General features: G+C 39.4%; 1 protein-coding gene and 1 pseudogene across 14 annotated transcripts in view; both read left to right on the top strand.

Moving 5' to 3' along the window:
• GREB1L (GREB1 like retinoic acid receptor coactivator) overlaps positions 1-26453 on the top strand; it is a 422182-nt gene that overhangs the window by 375490 nt on the left and 20239 nt on the right. For 13 of the 14 annotated variants that reach the window (XR_005212149.1, XR_005212148.1, XR_005212147.1 and 10 more), the window contains 6 exons: positions 5555-5735; positions 7424-7616; positions 13235-13365; positions 17463-17802; positions 21731-21846; positions 23705-23949. Coding sequence is in view for 11 of the 14 variants with exons in the window: in XM_037805493.1 (XP_037661421.1) it covers positions 5555-5735; positions 7424-7616; positions 13235-13365; positions 17463-17802; positions 21731-21846; positions 23705-23949 (1206 nt within the window). In the remaining 3 variants the exon portion in view is untranslated. The remainder of the gene's footprint in view (positions 1-5554; positions 5736-7423; positions 7617-13234; positions 13366-17462; positions 17803-21730; positions 21847-23704; positions 23950-26453) is intronic. The other variant, XM_037805496.1, reaches the window with a different exon arrangement.
• Positions 8215-10017, top strand: LOC119511087 (annotated as a pseudogene).

The following is a 26453-nucleotide window of genomic DNA, read 5'->3' as shown; positions in this document are numbered from 1 at the left end:
TATGGTAATTCTATTCTTAGCTTTCTGAGGAAACACCAAGCTGTTTTCCACAGCAGCTGCACCATGTTACATTCCCGCTTACATGACTGAGTGTTCCTATTTCTCCACATTCTCTCCAACACTTGTTATTTCTATTTTTTCAATAGTAGCCATTCTTGTGGGTGTGAAATAGTATCTCATTGACATTTTGATTTGCATTTTCTTAATGACTAATGATATGGAACATCTTTTCATGTGCTTATTATTGGCCATTTGTTTATCTTCTTTGGAGAAAAATCTTTTCAGGTCTTTGTCCTCTTTTTAATTGGATTGTTTGTCTTTTTGTTGTTGAGTTGTAGGATTTCTTTTATATTCTGTATATAAAACCCTTATCCTATATGCAGTTTCCAAATATTTTTTCCCATTCTGTAGATTGTGTTTTTACTTTCATGTTAAAGTCCTTTGATGAGCATAAGTTTTTAATTTTGATGAATTCCCATTTTTCCATTTTTTTCTTTTGTTGCTGGTGCTTTTGGTATAAAATTAGAAAAATCATTGCCTAAGCAAGGTCCTGAAGATGCTTCCCTATGTTTTCTTCTAGGAGTTTTATGGTTTTGGTCCTCATATTTAGGTCTTTGATCCATTTTGAGTTAATTTTTGTGTATGGTATGAGGTAGGAATGTGGACGTACATTTTTCCCAGCACTGTTTGTTGTTGTTTTGAAAATACAATTGAGGAAGTCACCAGAAATTAAGCCATTTAGAATCTCTCCATGTGGAGGGGTCCCTTACCTTAACAGGAAGCATTGTGCCAAGACACGGTTCTCTGGATGCTATTTGTTCTGTCCACTCTGAGTACTAATGTACTGTGAGCAAATATTGAGTACATCTGCTGGGTCAGACACCCTTAATGACATCAGAAGGGAATTTTACTTGAGACTTTATAGAAACAGTTAAATGATCAGTGAGCCAGAACTTACCCCACATTACTGTTTTGTGTCTAATGTATAGATTATCCTGGAAAATGACACATGTGCACTAGAGAAGAATGTATATTCTGCCGCTGTTCTATAAAATGTTCTATGTATGCCTGTTAAGTCTAGTTGGTTTATAATGTCATTCAGGTCTTCTATTTCCCTATTGCTCTTCTGTCTATATGTTCTATCTCTTACTTACATTTAAAGAACTACTGATAATGCAGGACTTTTTCCCTACCATTTTGTTGTTTAGCCTTTGTGAGTCTTATACATTTTTTGTTCTTCAATTCTTCTATTGGTGCCTAATTTCATATTTATTTGACTTTTCTAGTGCGAGTCTCTTCTCGTTTCCTTCCATATATATTTTTTAGGTATTTTTATTGTGATTACCATGGGGCTTGAACTTCTAAAACCACAGATTTATAATTACTTTTTATACATTTTCATTTTAAACCTGTAAGAAGCAAAAAGTGGAGATACATACCAAACAGTACAATACAATAGTAGTGGCATTTATAATTACCCACATGGTTACCTTATGATGCTTTGGTCCACTCTCGTGTTCTTTCCTTTCTCCTCTGAAGAACTTCTCCTATGTTTTGTAAGTCATGTTTTCTTGATGCTGCACTCATCCAGTTACTGAAACCCTTTCACTGCCTTCCAGAGTTTTGAGGAAGATGTCTCTGCCAGTTTTTGCTAGTTGTTCTATGATTCTATGGGAGAACAGAACCCTGGAACATCTTTTGCCGCCATTTTGGTCTACTGGCTTTAATTTCTTTTAGGAATAGAAGTTCTTAAGTTTAATTTGTCTATCCTTTGTCCTTTTGTGCTTAAGAAATCCTCTACAAGGTCGTAAAGTTGTTCTATATAATCTTCTAAAAGTTTTAGAGTTTTGTCTTTTCCATATACTTTTTAATCTACCAGAATTTTTTTTGTGTGTGTAGGGTAAGATTCTGTATGTATTTTTTTTCATATGGATAATAATTGCTTTCAACACCATTTGTTGAAAATTTTATCCTTTTACCCCTGATCTAAGATGCAAGTTTTATCATAAATCAAGTTTCTGTATGTTTGTGGGTCTGTTCCTAATGTAGGTCTGTAATTCTTAATGTCTGGTAAGGCAGATATGTCCCACCTTTTCTGCTTCAGGACTATCTTGACTCTTCATGGTCCTTTGCTATACTATATAAAATTTAAAAATAATTTATATGTTTTAAAAACAAGTTATTCACCACATCCCAAAGTAATTTGGGCGGAGAATAAAAATATATATTCAGGGCCCCCCTGAGGAGCTGGGGGAGGATGCAGAGGTGTTAGACTTCCTGACCTGGATTGTTGCTGATTTTCTCACAAACACTGGGGACTGACGGCTTGACATGCTGAGCCCTCTCTCTTGGGGCTTCCCCCTATGAAGCTCATTACTGCAAAGGAGAGTCTAAACCTGCTTATAATTGTGCCTAAAAGTCTCCCCCTGAGTGCCTCTTTGTTGCTCAGATGTGGCCCTCTCTCTCTAACTAAGCCACCTTGGCAGGTGATCTCACTGCCCTCACCCCTACATGGGACCTGACTCCCAGGGGTGTAAATCTCCCTGGCAATGCAGGATGTGACTCCCGGGAATGAACCTGGACCCGGCATTGTGGGATTGAGAACATCTTCTTGACCAAAAGGGGAATGCAAAATGAAACAAAGCTTCAGTGGTGAGAGATTTCAAATGGAGCCGAGAGGTCACTCTGGTGAACATTCTTACGCACTATATAGATAACACTTTTTAGATTTTAATATATTGGAATAGCTAGAAGTAAATACCTGAAACTATCAAACTCCAACCCAATAGCCTCGACTCTTGAAGACGATTGTATAACATTGTAGATTACAAGGGGTGACAGTGTGATTGTGAAAACCTTGTGGATCGCACTCCCTTTATCCAGGGTATGGATGGATGAGTAGATAAATGAGGACAAAAACTAAATGAAAAATAGGGTGGGATGGGGGGGATGATTTGGGTGTTCTTTTTTACTTTTATTTTTTATTCTTATTCTCATTCTTTCTGATATAAGGGAAATGTTCAAAAATAGACTGGGGTGATGAATGCATACCTATATGATGGTACTCTGAACAGTTCATTATACACCATGGATGACTATGGTGTGTGAATGTATCTCAATAAAACTGAATTTTAAAAAAAAAGTTATTCACATTAAAACTTTTAGAATTTTGGAAGAATTGCATTGACTCTCTAGATAAATTTGGAGAGAATTTAATTTTAATCATATTTAATGATACAGCCTTATTTAGGTCATAAGTTAATAGTTTCATCATTTGCTCATAAAAGCCTTATACATTTTTTATCAGATTTATTCCCAGATACAAAATATTTTTCATGTTACTGTAAATGTTTTATTTTTAAAATATACTTTCTGACTGTTTGCTGCTGGTATAAAAAATGCACCTAATTTTTATAAATTGATTTTGAATCCAGCTATTTAACTTGATTTGTAATAATATCATTGATTTATCTGTACATTATTTTGTGTTTTCCACACAGATATATTATTAGTAAATGATAGTCTTGTTTCTTATTTTACAGTTACAAATGAAAAAAATCAGGATATACAGTTATAAAATGTGAGCTAGGTATCACAATATGCATAGAAGGAAACCAAAGAAGGAATGCACAAAAATCTTAGGGGTAGCTTATTTTAATGTAAAGAATTACAGATAAATTTTTCTCTTCAAATATATTTCTGTACTTTCCAGATTTTCCAAGATGAGTATCTATCACTTTCATTAGGAAAGAAACAAAACTTAAAAATAAAAGTGAGTCTAAAACAAAATGTAAAGGTAAGGATAATCTACTAAAAATGCCCAGTTAGGAAAAAAAAAATCAAGTACTCTGATATGCCCACTGTCCACCCATCTACATTACTAAAGAGCCGGCTGCATAGTTATGGACTAATCTACCATGTTATATATCAAAGAATGACCTCCTAGATTCATGGAAGTTTATTTCTCCATTAGGGACATGTCTAGAATTGACCTGTCAAAGAAATAAAATCAATCTTTATGTCATTTGTTTTGAAATGTAGTCAACTCTTAATTATCCATAAGGTATATATTTTTTCTCTTTATGAATTATTTATGGCCTAAATTCACAGTGCTCGTTTCCTTAGGAAATACGAACTAATTCTCAACTGGTACTACTCTCCCATTTTACAGATAAGAAAACAGAAATCCCCAGAGATTAAATAGGTGCTTTTTCTATGTCTCTGCTCTGCTCCACCCCATGGTTCTTTGTCTCCCATCATGGCACTCAAGAATTATCCATCTTCTCCATCATAAACTCCATGAGGTTAAGATCTTTGTTTTTGTTGTTCTCCTCTGTATCCCCAGGCCTAGAACAGTACCAGATATATAATAGATGCTCAATAAATAGCTTTTGACTGTAGAATGAATTCTACACTTTCCAAAAACAAAAAACAGAAACAAAAGCATAAAAATCACAATACCTTCAAAATTAAATGTTTGATGGGTTTTGGAAATATTCACAACTAAGTTTGTTTACATTTGGGTGGAAATTGAAAATAATCTCTCAGTAAGGCTCCTAATGAAAAATGTTTGAAAGCAAAAGTACCTTTTGGTATAATGGATTTTTCATGTGGTAATAAAACATTTTTCCTTTTGTACCATTTAGAGCTATTGGTTATTAGAGTATCTAGATGTTAATCACATGTAGTTGTTAATTGATACCATGGTATATTAAAAGAAAAGATAAACAAAATTAAATCAACACAATTCATTAAAGTCTGTTCATTTTAGAGGATTTGGTGTTTTCATTAATTATCCCAGAAACATCTCATGTACCTAGAAACTATTTTAGATGGTTCTGTGTAGTAGTAATTTTATTATAGTCAGAGATATATATAGACACAATACTAAAAGTTTCACGTTTTCTAACATTTTGAGAATACAGTAATCTTGAGTGGTTTGGCTTACTTTATCAATTTGGTACATAAATCGAACTTTCATTGAGGAAATCCCATGGTCTAGATATTGTAACAAGACTGTCCCTGTACAAAAGTGAGTAAAATACTGTCTCAAAAAGCTCACAATCTTTGGTGTCTTTGAACATCATGTTTTATTTCCTTTTTACATATGTTTTATTGTTAAATTTGGGGGAAGGAAGGGTTATGTGATTATATTAATGTGAGTAACAGCTGTAGCCCAAAGCTTAATTTTTTCCAAGTGTCCTGTAGTAGCTATCAGCAGCAGCATTTTACATATAGATGGAATTTAATTAGAGTCCTCATACGCTCAAGTGCTTCTGCTTAGTGTATCAGAATGTTCCCTGTTGACAGTACCTGGGTTGTCAATATTTGTGTCAAGTATGAGGGGTGGGATAGGGGAGTGTCCTAAAGTAAAGGAAATATGACATTTCCTCCTCAAAATTTTGTGGTGAAGAATATGAAAAAGAAAAAATATTTCCTCTGTAAATCTCTATAGACGATTAGTACCCAGCATTAGTGGACACTGACTTAAGTTTGGCTCATTTATATATATATGTATGTATGTGAAAAGATAAACCCTTTTTTTTCTTGGCAGGTGTCCTTGTAGACTTGGGTCTGGAGGAAAATGGAACGGCTCATCAGAGAGCAGAGAAATATGTTGTCCGTCTAGACAGTGAGATTCAAACCAAGTTTGAAGTTTTTATGAGAAGGGTGAAACAGAACCCGTACACACTGTTTGTGCTAGTTCATGACAACTCCCATGTGGAGCTAACGAGGTGATTGCTTCAGAGTGAGCAGATACACTGTTTCTTCTACAGCAGTAATTTATGTAATAACATATTTAAAAGGTGATCATTTGAAAGCCCAGGGACCCTAATGTTTTGTATCTTCTTTCTGGTAACTTATTCCTACCCTTTCTTTGCTCTCTCAACTTTCCTTACCAATTTAATATTGATTTTATTTTAGCTATATTGTGGGTGAATATAGAAAATTCCTGTTAAACATATTGTCTTACAAGCATTGTGGGGCTCAGCTGCTTCAGAGATTGGGTGCTGAGAAGGTCAAGATGAGTGAGCTCCCTGAAGGGAGATTTGTTTTCCTTCTCACACCCTTCCTCCTTTCCGGTTCTTTTCCTTTTTCTTTCTCTTCCTTCCTGTCTTGTGTTTCTCCTCTTCCTTACCTTTCTCTCAACCCTCTTCCCTTTAACAGCACTAGAGATGCCACTTTAATGACCTAATTGCCTTAGTTAATAGATGACCTGGGAGCAAATCTGAAACCTTCCCCACTTTACCATTTCAGACAAGAGAGTATCATATTTCTCCAGTAAGTTTATTAATGAAACAACTGTAAATGTGAGAGGTGGCACCATTTTTGCTCCCAGGTAGAATTACAGTGCTTATCTGGTAGGGGGTATCTTTGTTTCTGTGGAATAAAAAGGCAAATAGTCCTCAAGTATTACATGTCATGGTTTGTCCTTACCATGTAGGGGAAGGGAAATTTGGGGGCAATTTAAAGCATTAATAGATTTTCTTTTCTCCAGAAGACACTTTAGGTTAAGAATCTCTAAGTTTTTTTGGTCATAGGTAAAAATGTCAGAACTGGAAGAGCTCTATTCAGAAGCCAGGATGTGTTTGGTACCACAGTCTGAAATCTAGAGCTATATGTAGGTAGATCTTAGATAACTTAATAGATTTAGTAAAGGAAGGAAGAGAGGGAGGGTGGAAGAAAGGAAGGAAGGAGAGAAGGAAGGAAGAAAGAAGAAAGGAATTTTGCCCATATCCTGTTCAGTTCCTGCTAGTGTTCTATGAGCAGAGATAGCTCACTTCCATCTTTGAAATTTTGGAATGCTATCTCTGAAGCTTTCTCTGTATTTAATTTCCCAAGGCATTGAGGTTATTTCTTTGAGAAAGAATTGTGTGGCTTTGAGGCTGCATGGCAACCTGGTAATTCAAATTTAACAGAACTGAAAATGATTCAAATATATGAAAATCTTTGTCGTGGGGGTGGGGGAGTGGGTTGTGGCAGGAGGCCCCCCTCAGCCCTCCCCACATCTGGCAGCCTCCAAGGAGGAATGACAATGAATAATACCACGGGGATCCCTTGCTGCTTGTGGGTCTCTAAGCATCATGTTTTCATGGAGAAGCTCCCTCATTCAGGTGAGCTTTCAAAGCAAAGTGATCCCTCCAAACTGTCCTTGGCCTGGATAACTGAAGGTGCATTTTGAGGTGTACTGAGGACAAAGGGAAAAGGGAAAAGCAATGTCCCTGAAATCTGACTGAAAGAAGTAAGAAACAGCCCCCAATTTTTCTCTTCCAAATCAAATTTTGGTTGTTTCTATTCCTGCTCCCAATTTGAAAGAGCTAGAAAAAAACAAGATCTAAAATGGTAGCTCCATTTGGTGTCTGCTTCTGCATCTAAACAGTTAAATTAGGAGGTAATGACTTGACTTTAAGTATTTCTACAGTGTCATTTCAGGCTCTTTGTCACACAGTGAGCCCAGTCATGGATTGGCTGATAGAGTCATTAATTGTAAAGAAGTCCTGGAAGCTTTCAACCTCCTGGTGCTCCAGGTGAGCTCCTGCCCGTACACTCTCCAGACCCAGCAGTCCCGAATCAGCTCCAGCAATGAGGTGCACTGGATACATCTGGACAACATGGTGAGTCTCCTTTCCACTCTCCTACACAGTCATGTTCTCAGTTCCCTGCAGGTAGAATGTTGTAATAAAATGTGGTCATAGATCTACAGAATATAGCACAAAGTTTCATAACACTAATGCAATGTTTTATCTTGGGGTATGGAGAACTATACTCTTATATAATTAAATTTAAAAAATCATTTCCATGAACTTGAGATCAACATAGAGAAAAGGAAAAGACATTGAATCTAATTTACAGTAACAACTTTACAAATCTAAGGGAGAAGCTCCTTTAGTTATCCTGAGTCCAGTGACTAAAGAAAGAATACTTGGGAAAAGTACAGTAATTGAATTCAGAAAATGTGATTGAGCACTTATTGTGTTAGGTCTTTCAAAAAAACATGTAGAAAATTTATGGTTTAGAGGAGAAGGCAAAGTATTTCTAAGTAACTATTATCCAAAGTGGTATAAGACAATTTCAAAAAGTCAGAAAGCTCTGGGGGGTTGAAATGAGGGCGAAGCCAGACCCATCTGAGAGGCCCAGGGAAGACTAATGGAAAAGAGAGGACTGGGGATGGGCCTGGAAAGGGGGAGCAGGCGCTCCTGACAGACAGAAAACTGGGGCGGGCTTAGAGGAGGGAGCACTGAGTAATTTTCAGAGAACACTTAGATGAAAAAGAAATCTGGAAAGGCAGGGAGGCGTCGCCGGCCTCCCGGGGCGGCCTTGGTGATGGTGACTGGGCCGCGAGAGCGCTCTCCTTAGCCCGGGGAGACGCGCCGCTACAGAATGGCATCGGTCGGGCCGTCCGCGCCGGGGGAGCAAGACCAGGGGGCTGAGACCGAGCCGGGCTCCGCGGGGTCGCCGTCGCCGTCCCCTCTGGGGCCCCTGCTCCCCCTGCAGAGGGAGCCGCTTTGCAACTGGCAGGCGACCAAGGTGTCGCTGAAGCAGCGCTTCGCCTTCCTCTTCAACTCGGGGCTGCTGAGTGATGTGCGCTTCGTACTGGGCAAGGGCGGTGGCGCCGCCACGCGTCCCCGCCCTCCGCTTTGTGCTGGCGGCGGGCAGCGCCGTCTCCGACGCCATGTGCAGCGGCGGCATGGCCACCACGTCGGCCGAGGTCGAGCTGCCGGACGTCGAGCCCGCTGCCTTCCTGGCGCTTTTGAGATTTCTTTATTCAGATGAAGTTCAAATTGGTCCAGAAACAGTTATGACCACCCTTTATACTGCTAAGAAATATGCAGTCTCAGCCTTGGAAGCACATTGTGTGGAATTCCTTACCAAACATCTTAGGGCAGATAAAGCCTTTATGCTTCTTACTCAGGCTCAATTATTTGATGAACCTCAGCTTGCTAGTCTTTGTCTAGACACGATAGACAAAAGCACAATGGATGGAATAAGTGCAGAAGGGTTTACTGATATTGACATAGATACACTGTGCAGTTCTAGAAAGAGACACACTTAGTATTCGAGAAAGTCGACTTTTTGGAGCTGTTGTACGCTGGGCAGAAGCAGAATATCAGAGACAACAATTGCCTGTGACTTTTGGAAACAAACAGAGTTCTAGGAAAAGCCCTTTCGTTAATTCGGTTCCCACTGATGACAATTGAGGAGTTTGCAGCAGGTCCTGCTCAGTCTGGAATTTTGTCAGATCATGAAGTGGTAAATCCCTTTCTTCATTTTACTGTCAATCCTAAACCCAGAGTTGATTACATTGACCGAACAAGATGCTGCCTCAGAGGAAAGGAATGCAGTATCAATAGGTTTCAGCAAGTAGAGAGCCGTTGGGGTTACAGTGGAACGAGTGACCGAATCAGGTTCACGGTTAATAGAATTTCTATAGTTGGATTTGGTTTATATGGATCTATTCATGGTCCCACAGATTATCAAGTGAATATACAGATTATTGAATATGAAAAAAAAAACAAACTTTGGGACAAAGTGATACCAGATTTAGTTGCGATGGGACCTCTAACACATTCAGGGTCATGTTCAAAGAACCAACAGAGATCCTGCCCAATGTGTGCTACACAGCCTGCGCAACACTGAAAGGTCCAGATTCCCACTATGGCACAAAAGGATTGAAGAAAGTAGTGCATGAAACACCTACTGCTAGCAAGACTGTTTTTTTCTTTTTTAGTTCTCCTGGCAATAATTATGGCACATCAATAGAAGATGGACAAATACCAGAAATAATATTTTATACATAATTTAGCATTATGATACATCTTGGCTAATAGAACCATACCTTCTAGTCTCAAAGACATAAATAACTGGTCACAAAAAATAGTTTGAGTGTTATAAATATTTATCATTTTAAGAAACATTTTAGTTTCTTAGAGGAAATAGAAAAATGTTGACTTACTCTGCATGATTTAAAGGCAGATTTTCCATTTTCTTATAACCTGAGATGAAACGAGAACTGGATTTAATTTTTAAAAACAAAAAGCAGCTATTTCAACATTCTCTTATATAATTTCATAGATCAACTGATTCGTGATCTTTTGATAGTTTTATAAGTGAAAGATTCGCATATATAGCTGGTTTGTTTTGGTTTAAACTATTTCGAAGGTTAGATGAGGTGAGATGGGTCACTTCCTACAGATTCATATGAACTCAAATAACTAATGCCAGAGAATTAAGCAAACTGACTTTTTATATTTGGAGTTTGGAAATATTGAACAAACTGTGAAGAAATAATCTGGTTGTTAGCATTTAAAATAGTGCTAAAAATAGGCCTAATAAACAACTAAGAAAACTTTCAATGCGTTTACAGAAAAGGATATTTTGTAATAGTATAGTAATCTATTAAACAATACAGTTTTAAACTACAAATGGAGTTTGTATAATTTCACAATAATGTGATATAAACAGGATCTAAAGGATAAAAAAAAGAAAGAAACCTGGAAATACAAATACGGAGGCTTTGAGGGCCAGCTGACAGTTTATATTTATTATACAGACATTAATCACTTTTTAGCAAGGGAATAGTATTATTAGAATCCATATATATTTTTACTCTCTATATTAACAATGTAAATGTACAACTAGATGAATTTTCACAAACTGAACACATCTGTGGCACCAGCACCCAGATCAAGACATAGAACATTTCCATCACCCCAGAAGCTCCCTTGTGTCCCTCCCAGGCACTCCCCAATCAAAGGGTAACCACTGCTCTGGTTTCCAATGCCATAGATAGGTTTTGCCCAGTTTTGAATCATGCAGTATTGACTCTTTTGTATCTGGCTTCTTTTGTTAAAAATCATGTTGTGAGAGTCTTCTATATTTTGCACGAGCCACAAAACATTCATTCTTACTGCTGTATATATAAAACATTCATTCTTATTGCTGTGTATATATTACATTGTGTGACTCACCACAATTCACTTATCCAGCCCACAGATGAAGGCATTTGGATAGCTTCTAGTTTCAGTTTATTTCAAATACTGCTGCTTTAACTTTCTAGCACATGACTCTTAGTTAGACATATGTGTGTGTTTATGATGGGGTATACATGGGAGTGAAATTGCTTATCAGAGGCATGCACATGTTCAGCTTTAGTAGAGACAGAGAGGCTGCATTTGGGGGCACATCATTAAATATTTAGGCGAAATCAAAGTGATTACAAGTGGGGCAATGAGTCAGATGGTTTTTCTGATAATCCAGGTTAGAATTAATGAATACCTGATCAGGATAGTGGTCCTGGTAATGAAAAAGATGGGCAAAATGGTAAGTCTTCTGGGATTTATTTATTGGGGGAGAGGAAAGAGCCAGGCATAGTTTTGAGGTGATGCTCTTATTGAAAAAAAGAGGAGAGGAAGATCGATTTGTGGAAGGCAGATGAGACAGATTTTGAATGAGTTGAAGCTGAGGTGAGCACATTTTTGCAAATGCAAAACTGGGGTCTGGATTGTGGTTTTGAGATGTAGAATTGAGATTTGTTTTTGTTTTTGTTTTTTTAAATGGTCACATTGTGGAAGTAATGTGTGGCTAGAATCACAGAAGAAAATAATGAAGAGAGGGCAGTGAGGCCAATGACTTACAGTCATTACAGCCTCTGGATTTGGCCTCAGAAGACCTTGGTGACCCAGAGAACGTCAGTGGGGCAGAGGAGAGCTGGCTGAGAAAAGGCAGAGGGAGCAGGAAAAGAACAGGGAACCAAAGGTGGGGTTGGGGGTACAGAGGGGGCAGTACTTTGGGGAGAAGAAGTTTTTTTTGTTTGTTTGTTTTTGAGAAGGGACTTTTTCCCCCTAAGAAACAGAACCAAGGATGAGGAATGTGAAGACCAAGTAAATCATTCTCAAATGACGTGACAATCCAGTTGAGAAGGGATACTTAGATGAATGGCTGTTTTCACCCTGGAATGACTTATTTGACACAGCCATCCAGAACACAGCCAAGAACCTGGAAGAAACAAACAAGAATGCTTGTAAGAAAGTAGCAACACCAAAAAAAATGCTTCTAGGTCTCTGAAATAGTTGCTCGAACTATGCACTAAGACTCCAGTTTTTATAAGAACATATTTTTGTCCTCACATGACACCTGTTTATTTTCAAATAAGAGCCGATTCCACAGCAAGATTAACTGGTTTTTCAGGCCTCAAAAACTTTAATAGTGCCTTATTTTTATCTTATAGACCTTATAAGTCAGACAGGTGCTTGAGTTTATCTCTTTCAATGGGCTCAGAACCAAATTTGTAGCCCATTTCTAACAAAGTGTACAGAAACTTCTGGCACACATTTCTGGGAGAACTAACTTTATCTCCTGTTTCTCCTATCCTTACGTTGTCTTCATCTGATTGCTTTGTATTTTTATCTTATATTTTTAGGCTGCGTTATAACACCTTTATGAAGTAAGTTGGAGAATATTTAAAGAAAAATGTCGATACAAAATAAATAAAGGGAGACTAAAATGCACAGGTAACAAGACAGCAAGAAGAAATGACTGAAAAAAATAATGTAAAAGAGAGGCAAGAAAACCTAAAAAAAAAAAAAACAGACACATGAACTCAAAATGCTTATATAATATTCTGGGGCTATTTAGTTTAGGGACAAGCAGCTTGTCACACATCTCAGAATACACTGAGAACATCTTTGTGTCATATCCCAAAATAGTTATTAATTTACGAAGTGATGAAAAGGCATAGATTAAATACTGTGTATTCTGTTTAAGAAGGCAGAAAAGTAGATATTCCATTTCTGAAAAATAAATTTTGTTTGTCAAAGGATAAGCTTTTATGAATTACCATCATTAAAGGAGGTCAGAAAAACACAGCATTTGTGTGCCATCTCCGGAGAATTCTGTGGATATCGGAGGGTATCAGTAGAGAAGGTGAGTGGCTTAAAGCAGGGAAAAAATGGGAATTGAAAGAATATGTGAAGAAAAGAAAAAGAAAACAAGCTTTGTATGTAGGTGCCGTCTCCCTTAAGAAAAGCATGTCAGCATTTTACTAGTCACATTTTCAGTTTATTTGAAGTGAAAAGAAATTCAGTTAGTGCCCCAGGAAGGATTGTACAGTTGATATCAGGTTATATAACTAAACAATTTTTTTTTTTAATGTCTTGGAGTGTTTGCTTTCTGCTAGAAAACGAGACACCTGGTATCCATCCCTCTTCACCGACTGTTCTGTCTTTTGAATCAGGAGGACGCGGGCTGTGAGAAGCTGTACTTCGGCTTGAACGAGTACAGCAAGTCTCTGCAGTGGGGAATCACGAGTCCGCTTCTGAGATGTGACCAGACTTTTGAAAAAATGGTGAACACGCTCCTGGAGAGGTGAATGAGAATTTGCAGCCTTTTCTTCAGCTGTACTTTGCATGACTAAAATAGCCAAAAGGATTCAGTGTCAGTGTCACAGGTAGTTGGATGGAGTCCAGGGTGACACTTGTGACAGCAGAATAAAAATAGCCCTTCTAAGATGACCTTTTACTCGTGGGCTTTATGTGATCATCTGAGACCAACAGGGAAAAATGGGACCTGGCACAGCTGTCCCGAGCCTGCTTCATTGCTTCCACTGGGAGGTCAGGAGGGAGGGAGGGTTTTGCTGATTAAAGACCCTTCCTCTGGGGTGTGGCCTTCCTGACCACCTCCGGGAATTTTACACCTTCCCCCTTTTCTCTTCTGTCCTCCACAAGCAAGTACCCTGAAGAGACTCAGTAAAAAGTAAACTTTACTGGGAGAGATTTGGAATATAAACTGGAGAAAATCAAGGAATAATCAGACATTTTAAGTGAATTCAGCCCATAGGGTCCCTCCAGTACCTGACATTAGGGGCTACCAATTCTTCTGTCTGCTCTAGAAGAGTAAAGGCTTTTACTATTTTTTTTTCCCTCTCTGAGCTTGAATCATGTACTCAAAGAGTTAGGTAGGGGCATTAGAATTTACCTTAACCTTAAAACCCTCCTGCCCTACCTTCTCCCAATATTCTGTATGTTTGATCATCCAATATGGGGGCTATTGGGCTCTATTGTGTGAGGTACATTCTAATTTTTAGTAGCTCAGTTCATAAAACCCAAACTGGCCCCAACTGATCACAAGTCATATGAATGAGCTGTCCTATAATTTTGCTGGAAATCTCTGAGAGAAAAGAAAGAGGAAGTAAAATGAGGACAGGTAAATGCACCCTATCCAGCAGTTTTTAATGCTTGTTGTCAGGAAAAGGCACAGGCTTGGAATAGGCTTTTTTATCTTTTCCCAGCAGCTGGACTTGAGAAGTTCTATCTGACATTGTGACTTAAATCCTGTCAAAGCACACATGATCTTAAATTTCCAAAATTATCCCATGACACTCCCCTTTCTGTGTTCTCCACCCACCTGGTCCTTCCACGAGCTTGGAACTTCTTTTTTAACAGTAACTTCATTCAGGGTTTCATAACTCGTATTTTAAAGGATAGTGTTAGTTTCTATTGCAACTTTTGTAATACTTACAAAACTATAATTACAGGTTAAGGTAAACATAATAAAAGGGTAAAATATTCGCTTCTAAATTCATAAGTCTTTCACAGTGTGAAGTTTAAGTACCTGTATGTCAAAGTTATCTTTTATTCTGCTTCGCTTTCCTACGTGGCCCAGCAAAAAGCATTAACCTGGAAACATGGATTGTCTGTTCTTGGTTCCTCCAGGCCAGTCACCCCAGGCGACTGATAGGGAGGGGCCCGGAATTGATTGATTTGGATTTCTTCACTTTTCCCAACATACTAAATCCTTGCAAAGATTCATACAATCCTTGTATGAAGCCCCTGGGGAGTCAGAGGCCTGAATAAAATCTAGATGCAGCTCTGTCTCTGACCAGTCGTATGATCTGATCCAGCTGAATTTCTCTCAGCCCTTTAACACATCCTCTTTCTATGAGAAGGTGGAGTGGTTAGAACACTCTATGGTCCCTTTCAGCTCTAAAGCATTACAAAACCACGTTACTCATTAGATGACCCTAACGGACCCTGGGCTTTCCTGTGCAAGGCCTGTGGACCACTTCTCTTACTTTAAGTAGGATTATCAAAATGGAACAAAGGTGAATACCCTATTAGCCTACCCAGCTACCACCAGCAAGGAAAGTTCACAGACTCAGATTTTCCACAAGAGACTTACCCAGCCTCGGGCCTAGGCCTTGCTTTGCCAGCGCCCACTTCCTTGCTAGCTCTCTTCATGCCTGCAAGTGGGACTTCTTTGCCCATTTGTGCCCATTTGTACCCATTTTGTTATGCTGCAGGCCCGGCTTTCCAAAGAATGGCACACAAATCAGAGTTATATTCTACCTGCTCTGTACTTGTGAAAATCGCCAATTGAACAAAGTGATCCTCTTACCTGGCAGTCCCAGTAACGCCACCCCTGCTGTCAGGCTCCGAGGACCTCCAGATTATGGTGGGAAAAAAGCGGGGTCTGAAGTGGTGGGAGGCCGCACCACTAGAGGGTGCTATTTCTCCAGTCAGCTCCAAGTTTCCTCCAGCACCAAGGCACTTTTTTTTTTTTTTTTAATTAAATTCAGTTTTATTGAAACATATTCACATACCATAGAGTCATCCATGGTGTACAATCCACTGTTCACAGTACCATCATATAGTTGTGCATTCATCACCCCAATCTATTTTTGAACATTTTCACCAAGGCACTTTTTATGGAAAGATGGTTATTGCACTCTGTGGGGCTGACCTCATATTAGCCTTTTTATGCCTGGTACCCCACAGACATTAATGCTGTAGTTTCCTTTCCTGTCATCTTAAGTACCATAGAAATAAACTGACATTAAGACTCTGACCCAGTGCCTTTCTCCCTCACCAGCAAGAAGTTAGGATCCAGGGATTATCCATCAAGACTCTGCCAACAATTAACCTGATGATATCAGTGCTTTTCAAAATTTAGTAGTCGTAGATATCACTTGGGATCTTGTTAAGATGCAGATTTTTTTTTTATTGTTTATGTAAAGCATTGAAAGTATTAACACCGTTGCACCTGGATTGCAAATAACAATAAACAACTATTACACCAAAAGGGTTAAAATTTTTACAGCAACAAAACAGTCCAATCCACTAAATGTCCATTACCAGTGATCATTTTTCTTTATGCACATTCCACTTGGGTCTGTTTATTCAAGAATTTATGCCAGTAATGAGTTTTTTGTTTGTATGTTTGTTACTTTTTTCCCCCTGCAATTTTACTGAGATATATTCACATACCATACAGTCATTCACAGTGTACAATCACTTGTTCAGAGTATCATCATATAGTTGTGCATTTATCACCAGAATCCCCCCTTGAACACATTCATTACTCAAAAATAAATAAATAAATAATAAAAATGGAATAAAAATAAAATTTAAAAAAAAATACCCAAAACATCCCATTCCCCGCATCACCACCACCACCCCTTTATTCATTTACTTTTTGTTCCCATTTTTCTACTCATCTGTCCATACACTGGATAAAGGGAGTGTGAGCCACAAGGTTTTCACAATCACATGGTCACACCATGTAAGCTACTTAGTTATAAAATCATCTTCAAGAATCCAGACAACTTGATTGTAGTTCATTAGCTTCAGGTATTATAATACACTAAAAACTAAAAAGGGATATCTATATAACGCATAAGAATAACCTCCAGAATGACCTCTCAACTCCATTTGAAATCTCTCAGCCACAGAAACTTTGTTTCACTTCTTTTCTCCCCTTTTGGTCAATCTCATGATGCTGGGTCCAGAGTCACGTCCCACGTTGCCAGGGAAATTTATACCCCTGGAAGTCATGTCCCATGTGGGGGAAGAGCAGTGAGTTTACCTGCAGAGTTGGCGTAGAGAGATTGGCCACATCTGAGCAACCAAAGAGGTTCTCTGGGGGAGACTCTTAGGCATAAATTATAAATAGGTTTAGCCTCTCCTTTTCAGCAACAAACTTCATAAAGGCAAGCCCCAAGATTGAGGTTTCAGCCTGCTAAATTGGTAGTCCCCAATACTTGCAAGAATAAAAGGAATTCCCCAGGTGGGCAAGTTTAATATTTCCACATTTTTTCCCCCAGAAAATGCAGAGTCTTACTGAGTATGTCTGGGTTGGTACTTGAAATTCTGCATTTCTAATAGTGCTCCCAGGGGCTGCTGCTGCTGGTCTATGGACCACACTTTGAGAAGCTAGGGTTGCTAGACCACCCCCAAACCTCTCTACCTCACTGTACCTATTCTAACAGGTATGATTCACATGCTTTGGAAGCTCAATGTTTCCTTTTAGTGATGTGGAATCCAGGGTCATTCTAGAGCTAAAGCCTCCCCCCCATGGACCATCACCCCTTCCCCACCAGGCCTGACCTGCAGGCTCAGTGCACAGAGCTCGTGGGCCAGTTGACCCTGCCTGCTGCCTGAGAGCTGGTGCCCTGTGTTCTGTTGAAGGTACCCCCGGCTGCATAGCATGGTCGTCCGCTGCTATCTGCTCATCCAGCAGTACTCCGAGGCGCTGATGGCACTCACCGCCATGGCGTCCCTCCGAGACCACAGCACACCTGAAACGCTCAGCATTATGGATGACCTCCTCAGCTCCCCGGGAAAAAACACGAGCGGGAGGGGACACATGCTCATCATCAGGGTGCCCTCGGTGCAGCTGGCGATGCTGGCCAAGGAGCGGCTGCAGGAGGTGCGCGACAAGCTGGGGCTGCAGTACCGCTTTGAGATCCTCCTCGGGAGCCCTGCCGCCGAACTCAGCGTTGCGACTCACTTTGTGGCGCGACTGAAGGTTAGCACTGGACGGACCTTTCTCCATCAAAATACCATTCCTTTCTGTTTTCTAGGAATCCCACGTGGGTGGCTCATTTACCTGAGTTTAATGGATTTTTGTACACATGTGAATTTGATCTTTATGACAATCTTAAGGTCAAACTAAGATATAATCACTTTCTCAATTGGAAACAGTTTATACAATACTATACAGATTTGGTTTATATAGACTAAATCCATATAGAGAGTTGGTCTTCCCTGCTCTCCAACTGCAGGTGCAAAAATGAGATGACCCAATTTGACCCCATGTTTCTTGACCTTGTTCAAGACACATCTAACCCTTGGCCATCTGTTTTCAAAAAAAAAACAAAAAAAGGTAAGTTGTGCTCGTAGATCTCTGTGGAGTATGCCATTAAGTCGGTAAAATATTCTGTTTTATCTTACCTACTCGTATAGAACTGTTCCCAACCCTCTTGCACATGGATTGTTCAGTAATTTGTGGTTTCTTTGTAGTTGCTTCACCCTCAACCCCAAGGCTTTGGCTAGACTGAAATTTATCTAGGTATGAGGACAAGGTACATAAACACCATACATAAGTATCTAGTGCATGATCAAGCCCTTCGTGGCTCCCTCTGCACTGCCATTGACTGGCTGCATTTCACAGCCCCCTCCCTGTAGGCATGGGGTGTGTGGGTGCACGAGTAGAATTCCTAAATCCACTAATGCAAGCCTCTACCTTATGCCTTGTGGAGGTTTTCCCACCCTAGGACTTGTACAGCCCCATGGGTCCTATCCATTAGAAAGCGATGAGCCAGGTACTGTGTGTCTGAGTTAGACCCATGCAGTATCTGTACCCTGCACACTAAATATTAGGTCAATTGGGTTAAGAAAAATCTAGCTCTGCACAAATTTTATAAATAGAAAGCACATAGTCTTGGGGGACTTGCATTTTCACCCTGGGTGGCTTCAGTTTCCCATCTGCAAAATGAGAGAGTTTGACTGTATGACTTCTAAGAGCTCTAACTTGGGTATTATTATTTAGTGTTCATAAAGTGTTTTGAAAATGCAAATCATTTTATTGTGTTCTATTATCTAACCTAAATACAATAATCCAAAATGCAAACAAAATGTCTTGTATTAACTTGATAAACAACTGGAAGAAATAAATTTGTCCAAAAATAATATTCCTATATTTAATAGAAGTTGTAATAGTTATTCTTCATTGGTGTATATGTATATATATATATATATATATATATATTCCCCCCCTCCACAATTTTGAATTATAGCCATTATGGTGGAATTCTAGGATGAATAACAAGAACCAATCCTGAAACCCTTCTTACAGTATAACTCATTGAGGCCTAGGGCTTGGGATGATTTGAATAACGCTAATCAATGAAGAATTTGGAAAGGCAAATCATCAGCATGACTATGTGACGCCACACATGCTGGCTGCTGGGAGACTGTAAATGATGTGAGGCTGGAGGATGGTCTTCTCAGGGTTTCTGCTGATGCTGTCAGCAGCTACTTACAGTCTTAGGTCACTTGTTCAGACTCTTCAGAAGTGCCACTCACCAAGTCAGTGTAGCTCAGCAGGGCCTAAATAATGTGCCTCTCTGGGCCGTAGTCTGCAAACCACAATCAAGACCTGAGGTTCTTTCCCCGGCTATCTGCACCTTAGAATCACTGCAGGGCTTTTATAGGGTGATGGTCTGTGCAGCCAGGGTTGAGAACTTATTCTCAGAGCATGCCATAAATGATGACCGAGTGTACCACAGAGTCTCAAGGAATTATTTCTCAAAGCAATTATAGCTCAATTTAATTTGTATGAGCAGCTGCCAGGCATCAACCATAAGAGAGTTCCATATTCTCAAAACCACAGGGTCATATCAACCCATCCTTTTTATTCTCTCTCTTCATGTGGGAGTAAAAATATGAGATCCCATGAGATGTTCACATCCTAAGCAAATGGCCACATTACCAGATAGTCTCTGATTCACTGTTTATTTCTAAGTTACCAACCTCCTTTACTTCTAATTATCCTGATACATGTGTTTGTGAGTGAAGACAAGAATTTTGGAAGGATACAGGTTTAAATCTAAGTAAGTTCTACCTTATTTAGATTTAAGGCATAAGAAGCTGTCGTTAGATTTCCTTGGTCTTCCGCTCCATATTATCCTTGAACTCAATGCTTGGCCAGTCTTTTGTGTTGTCTTAAACTCCTCTGTGGTTTAAGTATCCCAGCGGCATGGCTGATCCATAGAAGACTCACAGCCATCACTCATCAGAAGTGTCAGTGGATGGAAGAGCATTTCATTGTGGGGGTGGCTAGTTCTGATTGGTCAAAAACATAGATTTGTTTATAAGCTCTTGAAAGTAAACCTCCTCTTGCAGTAAAACACGATATCTTTTATTCCATCATTATAACCTGATCTTGTTATTCTTGGTGAAACCATGATCTACTGGTTTCTGGGAGAGGAAATACATGAGAACTCAAGTGTCAGGGATATCATGAGTCCAATGAGAAGGCCATAAGTAAAGGGATTTCTATTTTTGGAAATGTTTACTTTAAGCCAGGTGATATTATGGTTCCCTTTCATGTGAAAATATATGGGAAGTTGAATTTTTATAGATACCCTTTTTTTCTGAGATTGAGTTTCTACGATATGGAACTTCTCTCACACTTGTAAACAGTTATGCAGAGCCACAGATTACCCCTTGTTATGTAAAAATCTGATAAACGATTGGGCAGAAATGAAGAGCATAAGAATGGTTAAGTTTCCTACAGTTTTATAAATTATACAAATTTTAATTGAAGTAATTAGGGGCATATTTATTTCTAAAAGACTGGTTTATCTTCACTGAGTCTTTCCTAGACATCAACAAGTCAATCAAACCCTATTACATCATCTCTTGCCTGGTAGATTTATTTTATCCCATTTTGTGTTTAGCGGGGGAGTACTAGCCTATTTTAAGATAAAAATTGTAAGCAGTACTTATACCTTCTTAGTCTTTGTTCCCTAGAGCATTATCAGCAATATCATTTCATTTCTTATTAATAACACCTGCTAAAAGCAGAGATAAATCATAATTAGATATTACATATTTTATAGAAAATAGTAGAAAGCACCTTATCTACTTAAGAGATCTTTTTCTTTCTGCTCTAAAATAAACAGAAAAATCTTTAAGACCTTTCTGTATTTGAATACCTTCCAGGTTGGTTAGATTTTTTTTCTTTTCATTGATATATTCCTGTTTTTTTCAAGATTGGTGATAGATTTATTAACAATATATGTATGTGTATATAAATATAAATACAATATAAATGAGAAACTGATGCATGACTCTTCTTCTAAATAAGAGGCAGGTTTTTATTCTTGGTCCAGGTTTGGTTATATTTTTTTGCCCTCTTGATAGAGACTCTTTGGAAGCTTTAAGGCAACAATTACTTGAGTCAGTTATTTTTAAAGTCAATAGAGGGAGAAAGAGAAAAAAGAACCAGCAGGGGTGACTCACTTTCATGACATTCTTGGTGTTAATGTCTGTTTTGATGGAGTTTGGCGATTCTTTTTTGAATTACATTCAGAACTGAAATTGTCTTTTTCAGTTAGTCCCAAGAGTTTTTCCATTATGCAAAAAAAGTATACTTTGGCCAGGATTTCTATAAGGGGATAATTCACATTGTAGGTTTCTTGGGCTACGTGGCTACTGCCTGATGTGTACCATGATCTCCTGTTTTATGCTATTGAGAGAAAAACCATAGGTCACATTCTTGGAGAAGTGCTTTGTGCATGCTTTTCAGTAGCAATTATAGACACACCCACACACACATTCTTAGTGGAAGTCATCAGGTAACACAACTGTACCCAAAATCTGGACATAGAAACTTTTAAAAAGATGGAAGCTTGAAGGATTTTCATTGTATCATATGGGCTCTTTCACAGACTTGGAGAGGAAATGAGCAAGAAGAATGGATCCCTCGGACTTATCAAGATTTAGAAGGTCTGCCTTGTATAGTGATATTAACTGGCAAAGATCCTCTTGGAGAAACCTTTCCCAGGTACTATGAATAATTAGTTTCTCACTTTCCATTAGTTGCCCAGCTCAACTGATGGTTAAAGCTTGACTGATATGTAGCCATTCATTTGTGTGGCAGGTGAAGGGAGAATTATTTTATGTAATGATATAAGAAATATAGCCTTCTTGAATGATCTATCCAACAATTTTGGGAATGGTAGATACCCACAATTGGGAAATGTCTATGTATCAAAGCAGGGAAGCCCGAGAGGCAGAGAGGACAAACAACTGCCCAAATCAGCATTTTTTCCTGATGTAGTGCTTTGGCTCAGTTAATCTGCTGCTCCCACCCCCTCAAGGATCCAGGGCCTCCAACTTGGAAGGGGCAACAGCAGCAGCATTAATTGAAGGCTTCTGTGTGCCAGGCATTGTCCTGAATGCCTTACCTGTCATTCATGCTCCACAATAACCATATGTGCCAGAGCATCTATTTTGTGCTGGGAGAAAGTGAAGCACAGAAAGGTTCAGTGACTAGCCCCATGTCATAACAGCTAGAAGGGGCCGAGCTGAGCTTGACATCAGTGATTTCCTGGCAATGAATCCCATGATTTTTTTTTTTTTTAATGCAGTTGTACTGAGATATATTCACATTCCCTACAGTCATCCACAGTGTACAATCAGTTTTTCACAGTACCATCATATGGTTATGCATTCATCACCAGAATCAATTTTTAAACATTTTCCTTACTCCAAAAAAATTTAAAATAATAGTAAAAAAGAACGTCTAAAACATTCCATCCCCCCATCCCACCCTATTTTTCATTTAGTTTTTGTCTCCATTTTTCTACTCATCTGTCCATACACTGGATAAAGGGAGTGTGAGCCAGAGGTTTTCACAATCACACTGTCACACCGCGTAAGCTATATAGTTATGCAGTCGTCTTCAAAAATCAAGGCTACTGGGTTACAGTTTGACAGTTTCAGGAATTTCCTTCAGGCTATTGAAATACACTAAAACCTAAAATGGATCTATATAGCACATAAGAATGCCCTCCAGAGTGACCTCTAGACTCCATTTGAGATCTCTCAGCCATTGAAACTTTGTTTCATTTCGCTTCCCCTTTTTGGTCAAGATTTTCTCAATCCTACCATGCTGGGTCCAGGCTCATCCCCGGGAGTCATGTCCCACATTGCCAGGGAGATTTACACCTCATGTCACATGTAGAGGTGAGGGCAGTGAGTTCACCTGCTGCATGGACTTAGACAGAGAGACCACATCTGAGCAACAGAGAGGTTCTCTGGGGGAGACTCTTAGTCACAATTGTAAGTAGGCTTAGCCTCTCCTTTGAAGCAACAAGCGTCACAAGGACATGCCCCAAGATCGAGGGCTCATCCTACCAAATTGGTAGTCCTCAATGTTTGTGAGACTATCAGTAATAACCCAGGTGGGAAGTCCAACGCTTCTGTATTTTCCCCCAGTTCCTCAGGGGGGCCTTGCAAATATATTTTTATTCTCTGCCCAAATTACTTTGGGATGTATCAGAATTTCACATTAACCTGTATAAATCTTAACAGATCTCATTTCCTATTCAAAGTTCCATGTAATTATGGTGTTTAAATAAACTCACCATACAAGATAAATTATTTAGTGTGCTGCAGAAAATGTAGATCCTGCACCAAATAAACATCTCTTCCCTTGGTCTCACACAGAAGTTGAAGTTTTACAACACAGTCAGTATTGTCCTTTACCCTTTGGCCTGATTTGCCTTAGTACTAACCAGGGCTGCTTCTGAATCCCATGATTTTTAACTACTCCGTGATCCATTCAGATAGTTGGGCTTACATAAATGCTGTGTGCACAGCCAGACAGACTCCCCAAAAGCATAATTCCTTTTGTACAGGTCTTTAAAGTACTGTGACCTCCGGTTAATTGATTCAAGCTATTTAACCCGCACGGCCTTGGAGCAGGAGGTAGGGTTGGCATGCTGCTATGTCTCCAAGGAGGTCCTCCGGGGGCCCACGGCGGCCCTGGATCTCAGCGGGAAGGAGCAGGAGCGAGCCCCTGTCAGCGAGAATGACCCAGATGAGCTGCCCATTGACCTGGAGAGGCCCCAGAGCGCCAGCAGTGCTGTCACTGGAACCTCGGGTCAGTACTCTCTTCTCTTTCAAAGGACAAGGGGGCAGGGGTGAGGAGGTGGGTGGGAGTGACAAAGGCAGAGGCATCCGCCGAGACTCGCTGAGGCCTGCAGAGTTGCCTTCAGTGACTCAGATGTCCCCTCTAGGCCTCAGGGCCCCAGGAGTCACACTTGGGAAATGACTGTAAGCCACAAAATAGTTCTCTGGGTAAACATTCAATGAAGAGCTTGGTAACAGGCTAAATATTTTAACATAAATGTTATCCGCCACCCTGCACCATTTTTCCCTATCTTTCCCACCTTCCATCATCTGAGGGTTATTAGGCATCGGATATTTGTACAAAGGCTCCCTTTTGCTTCCATGTCCCAAAGTTGTACGTTTATGCTCCTTGGCTTAGTACCTGGCACAAAATATTTGCTTGAAGGAGTGATTTTTCGAAATAGCTAATGGCAAGAGCTTATACACTAGAGGCTCCTCTGGGGCCACAGGTGCACTGTGAGGCTTGGCCCTGGGCCTCGTTCTATATCCTGGTAACTTATATTTCATGTCTATGACTTTACATATTATAATTAGTTCATATCAGTGAGAACATGCAATATTTGTCCTTATGTGTCTGACTTATTTCACTCAATATAGTGCCCTCAAGGTTTCTTCATCAACCCATTTTTGTTTTTTTTTAAGATGGTTTTGTTCACCCACCATACTTTCCATCCTAAATAAACAATTGATGGTTCCCTGTATAATCACGTATTTATGTCTTCACCACCATCATCACTGTCTATATAAAGACATCTCCATTTTTTCCACAAAGAAGGAGGAAGAGTCAAAGAAGGTAGAGAGACAAAAGAAAAAGAAAAAAGAAAAGAAAAAAAAAACTTGACAGCTAAAAAGCAACAAAAGGAAAGACAGAATTAAACTAAAGTAGAATAAACGAGTCAGACAACATCACCAGTGCCAAGAGTGCCATACCCCTCCCTTATATCCCCTTCTTATAGGCATTTAGCTTTGGCATATTGCCTTTGCTACATTAAAGGAAGCATAACACAATGTTTCTGTTAACTATAGTCTCTAGTTTCCATTGATTGTATTTTTTCCCCAATACCACCCTGTTTTTAACACCTTGCAAGGTTGACATTCATTTGTTCTCCTTCATGTAAAAACATATTTGTACATTTTACCACAATTGTTGAGCACCCTGGGTTTTACTTAGTTATACAGTCCCAGTCTTTATCTTTCCTCTTTTGTTCTGGTGTCCCACATGCTTCTATCCTTCCTCTTTCAACCATACTCACAGTCATCTTTGTTCACTGTACTTACACTGCTGTGCTACCATCACCGAAAATTGTGTTCCAAACCTCTCACTCCTGTCTTTTCCTATCTGTCTGTAGTGCCCCCTTTAGTAATTCCCGTAGAGCAGATATCTTGTTCACAAACTCTCTCATTGTCTGTTTGCCAGAGAATATTTTAATCTCTCCCTCATATTTGAAAGACAGTTTTGCCAGATATGGGATTCCTGGTTGGTGGTTTTTCTCTTTCAGTATCTTAAATATATCACCTCACTTCCTTCTTGCCTCCATGGGTTCTACTGAGAAATCTGCACATAGTCTTATCAAACTTCCTTTGTATGTGAAGGATCACCTTTCTCTTGCTTTCAGGATTTTTGTCTTTTTTTTTTAAATTCAATTTTATTGAGATATATTCACATACCATACAATCATCCAAAGTGTAGTCATTTGCAGTACCATCATATAGTTGTACATTTATCACCCCAATCCATTTCTTGAACATTTTCCTTGTACCAGAAAAAGTGAAAATAAAAATAAATAGAAGTAAAGAAGAACACTCAAAACACCCCCCCCCATTTTTCATTTAGTTTTTGTATCCATTTTTCCACTCATACATCCATACACTGGATAAAGGGAGTGTGATCCACAAGGCTTTCACAATCACACTGTCACCTGCTGTAAGCTACATTGCTGTACACTCGTCTTCAAGAGTCAAGGCTACTGGGTTGCAGTTTGATAGTTTCAGGTATTTACTTCTACCTATTCCAATGCATTAAAATCTAAAAAGGGTTATCTATGTAGTTGCATAAGAATGCCCACCAGAATGACCTCTTGACTCCATTTAGAATCTCTCAGCCACTGAAACTCTATTTTGTTTCATTTCACATCCCCCTTTTGCTCAAGAAGATGTTCTCAATCGATGTCAGGTCCAGATTCATCCCTGGAAGTCATATCCTGTGTTGCCAGGGAGGTTTACACCCATGGAAGTCAGATCCCAAGTAGTGGAGAGGGCAGTGATTTCACCTGCCAAGTTGGCTTAGCTAGAGAGAGAGGGCCACATCTAAACAACAAAGAGGTACTCAGGGAGAGACTCTTAGGCACAAACCTTAAGCAGGTTTAGCCTTTCCTTTGCAGTAACAAGCTTCATAAGGGCAAGCCCTGTGATAAAGGGCTCAGCACATCAAACCACCAGTCCTCAATGTTTTTGAGAACATCAGCAATAATCCAG

This window comes from Choloepus didactylus, chromosome 16, assembly GCF_015220235.1.
Source record: "Choloepus didactylus isolate mChoDid1 chromosome 16, mChoDid1.pri, whole genome shotgun sequence".
In the NCBI taxonomy this organism is placed as follows: Eukaryota; Metazoa; Chordata; class Mammalia; order Pilosa; family Megalonychidae; genus Choloepus; species Choloepus didactylus.
The sequence above is the reverse complement of the archived record's forward strand: the minus strand, read 5'-3'. Positions and strand labels throughout refer to the sequence as shown.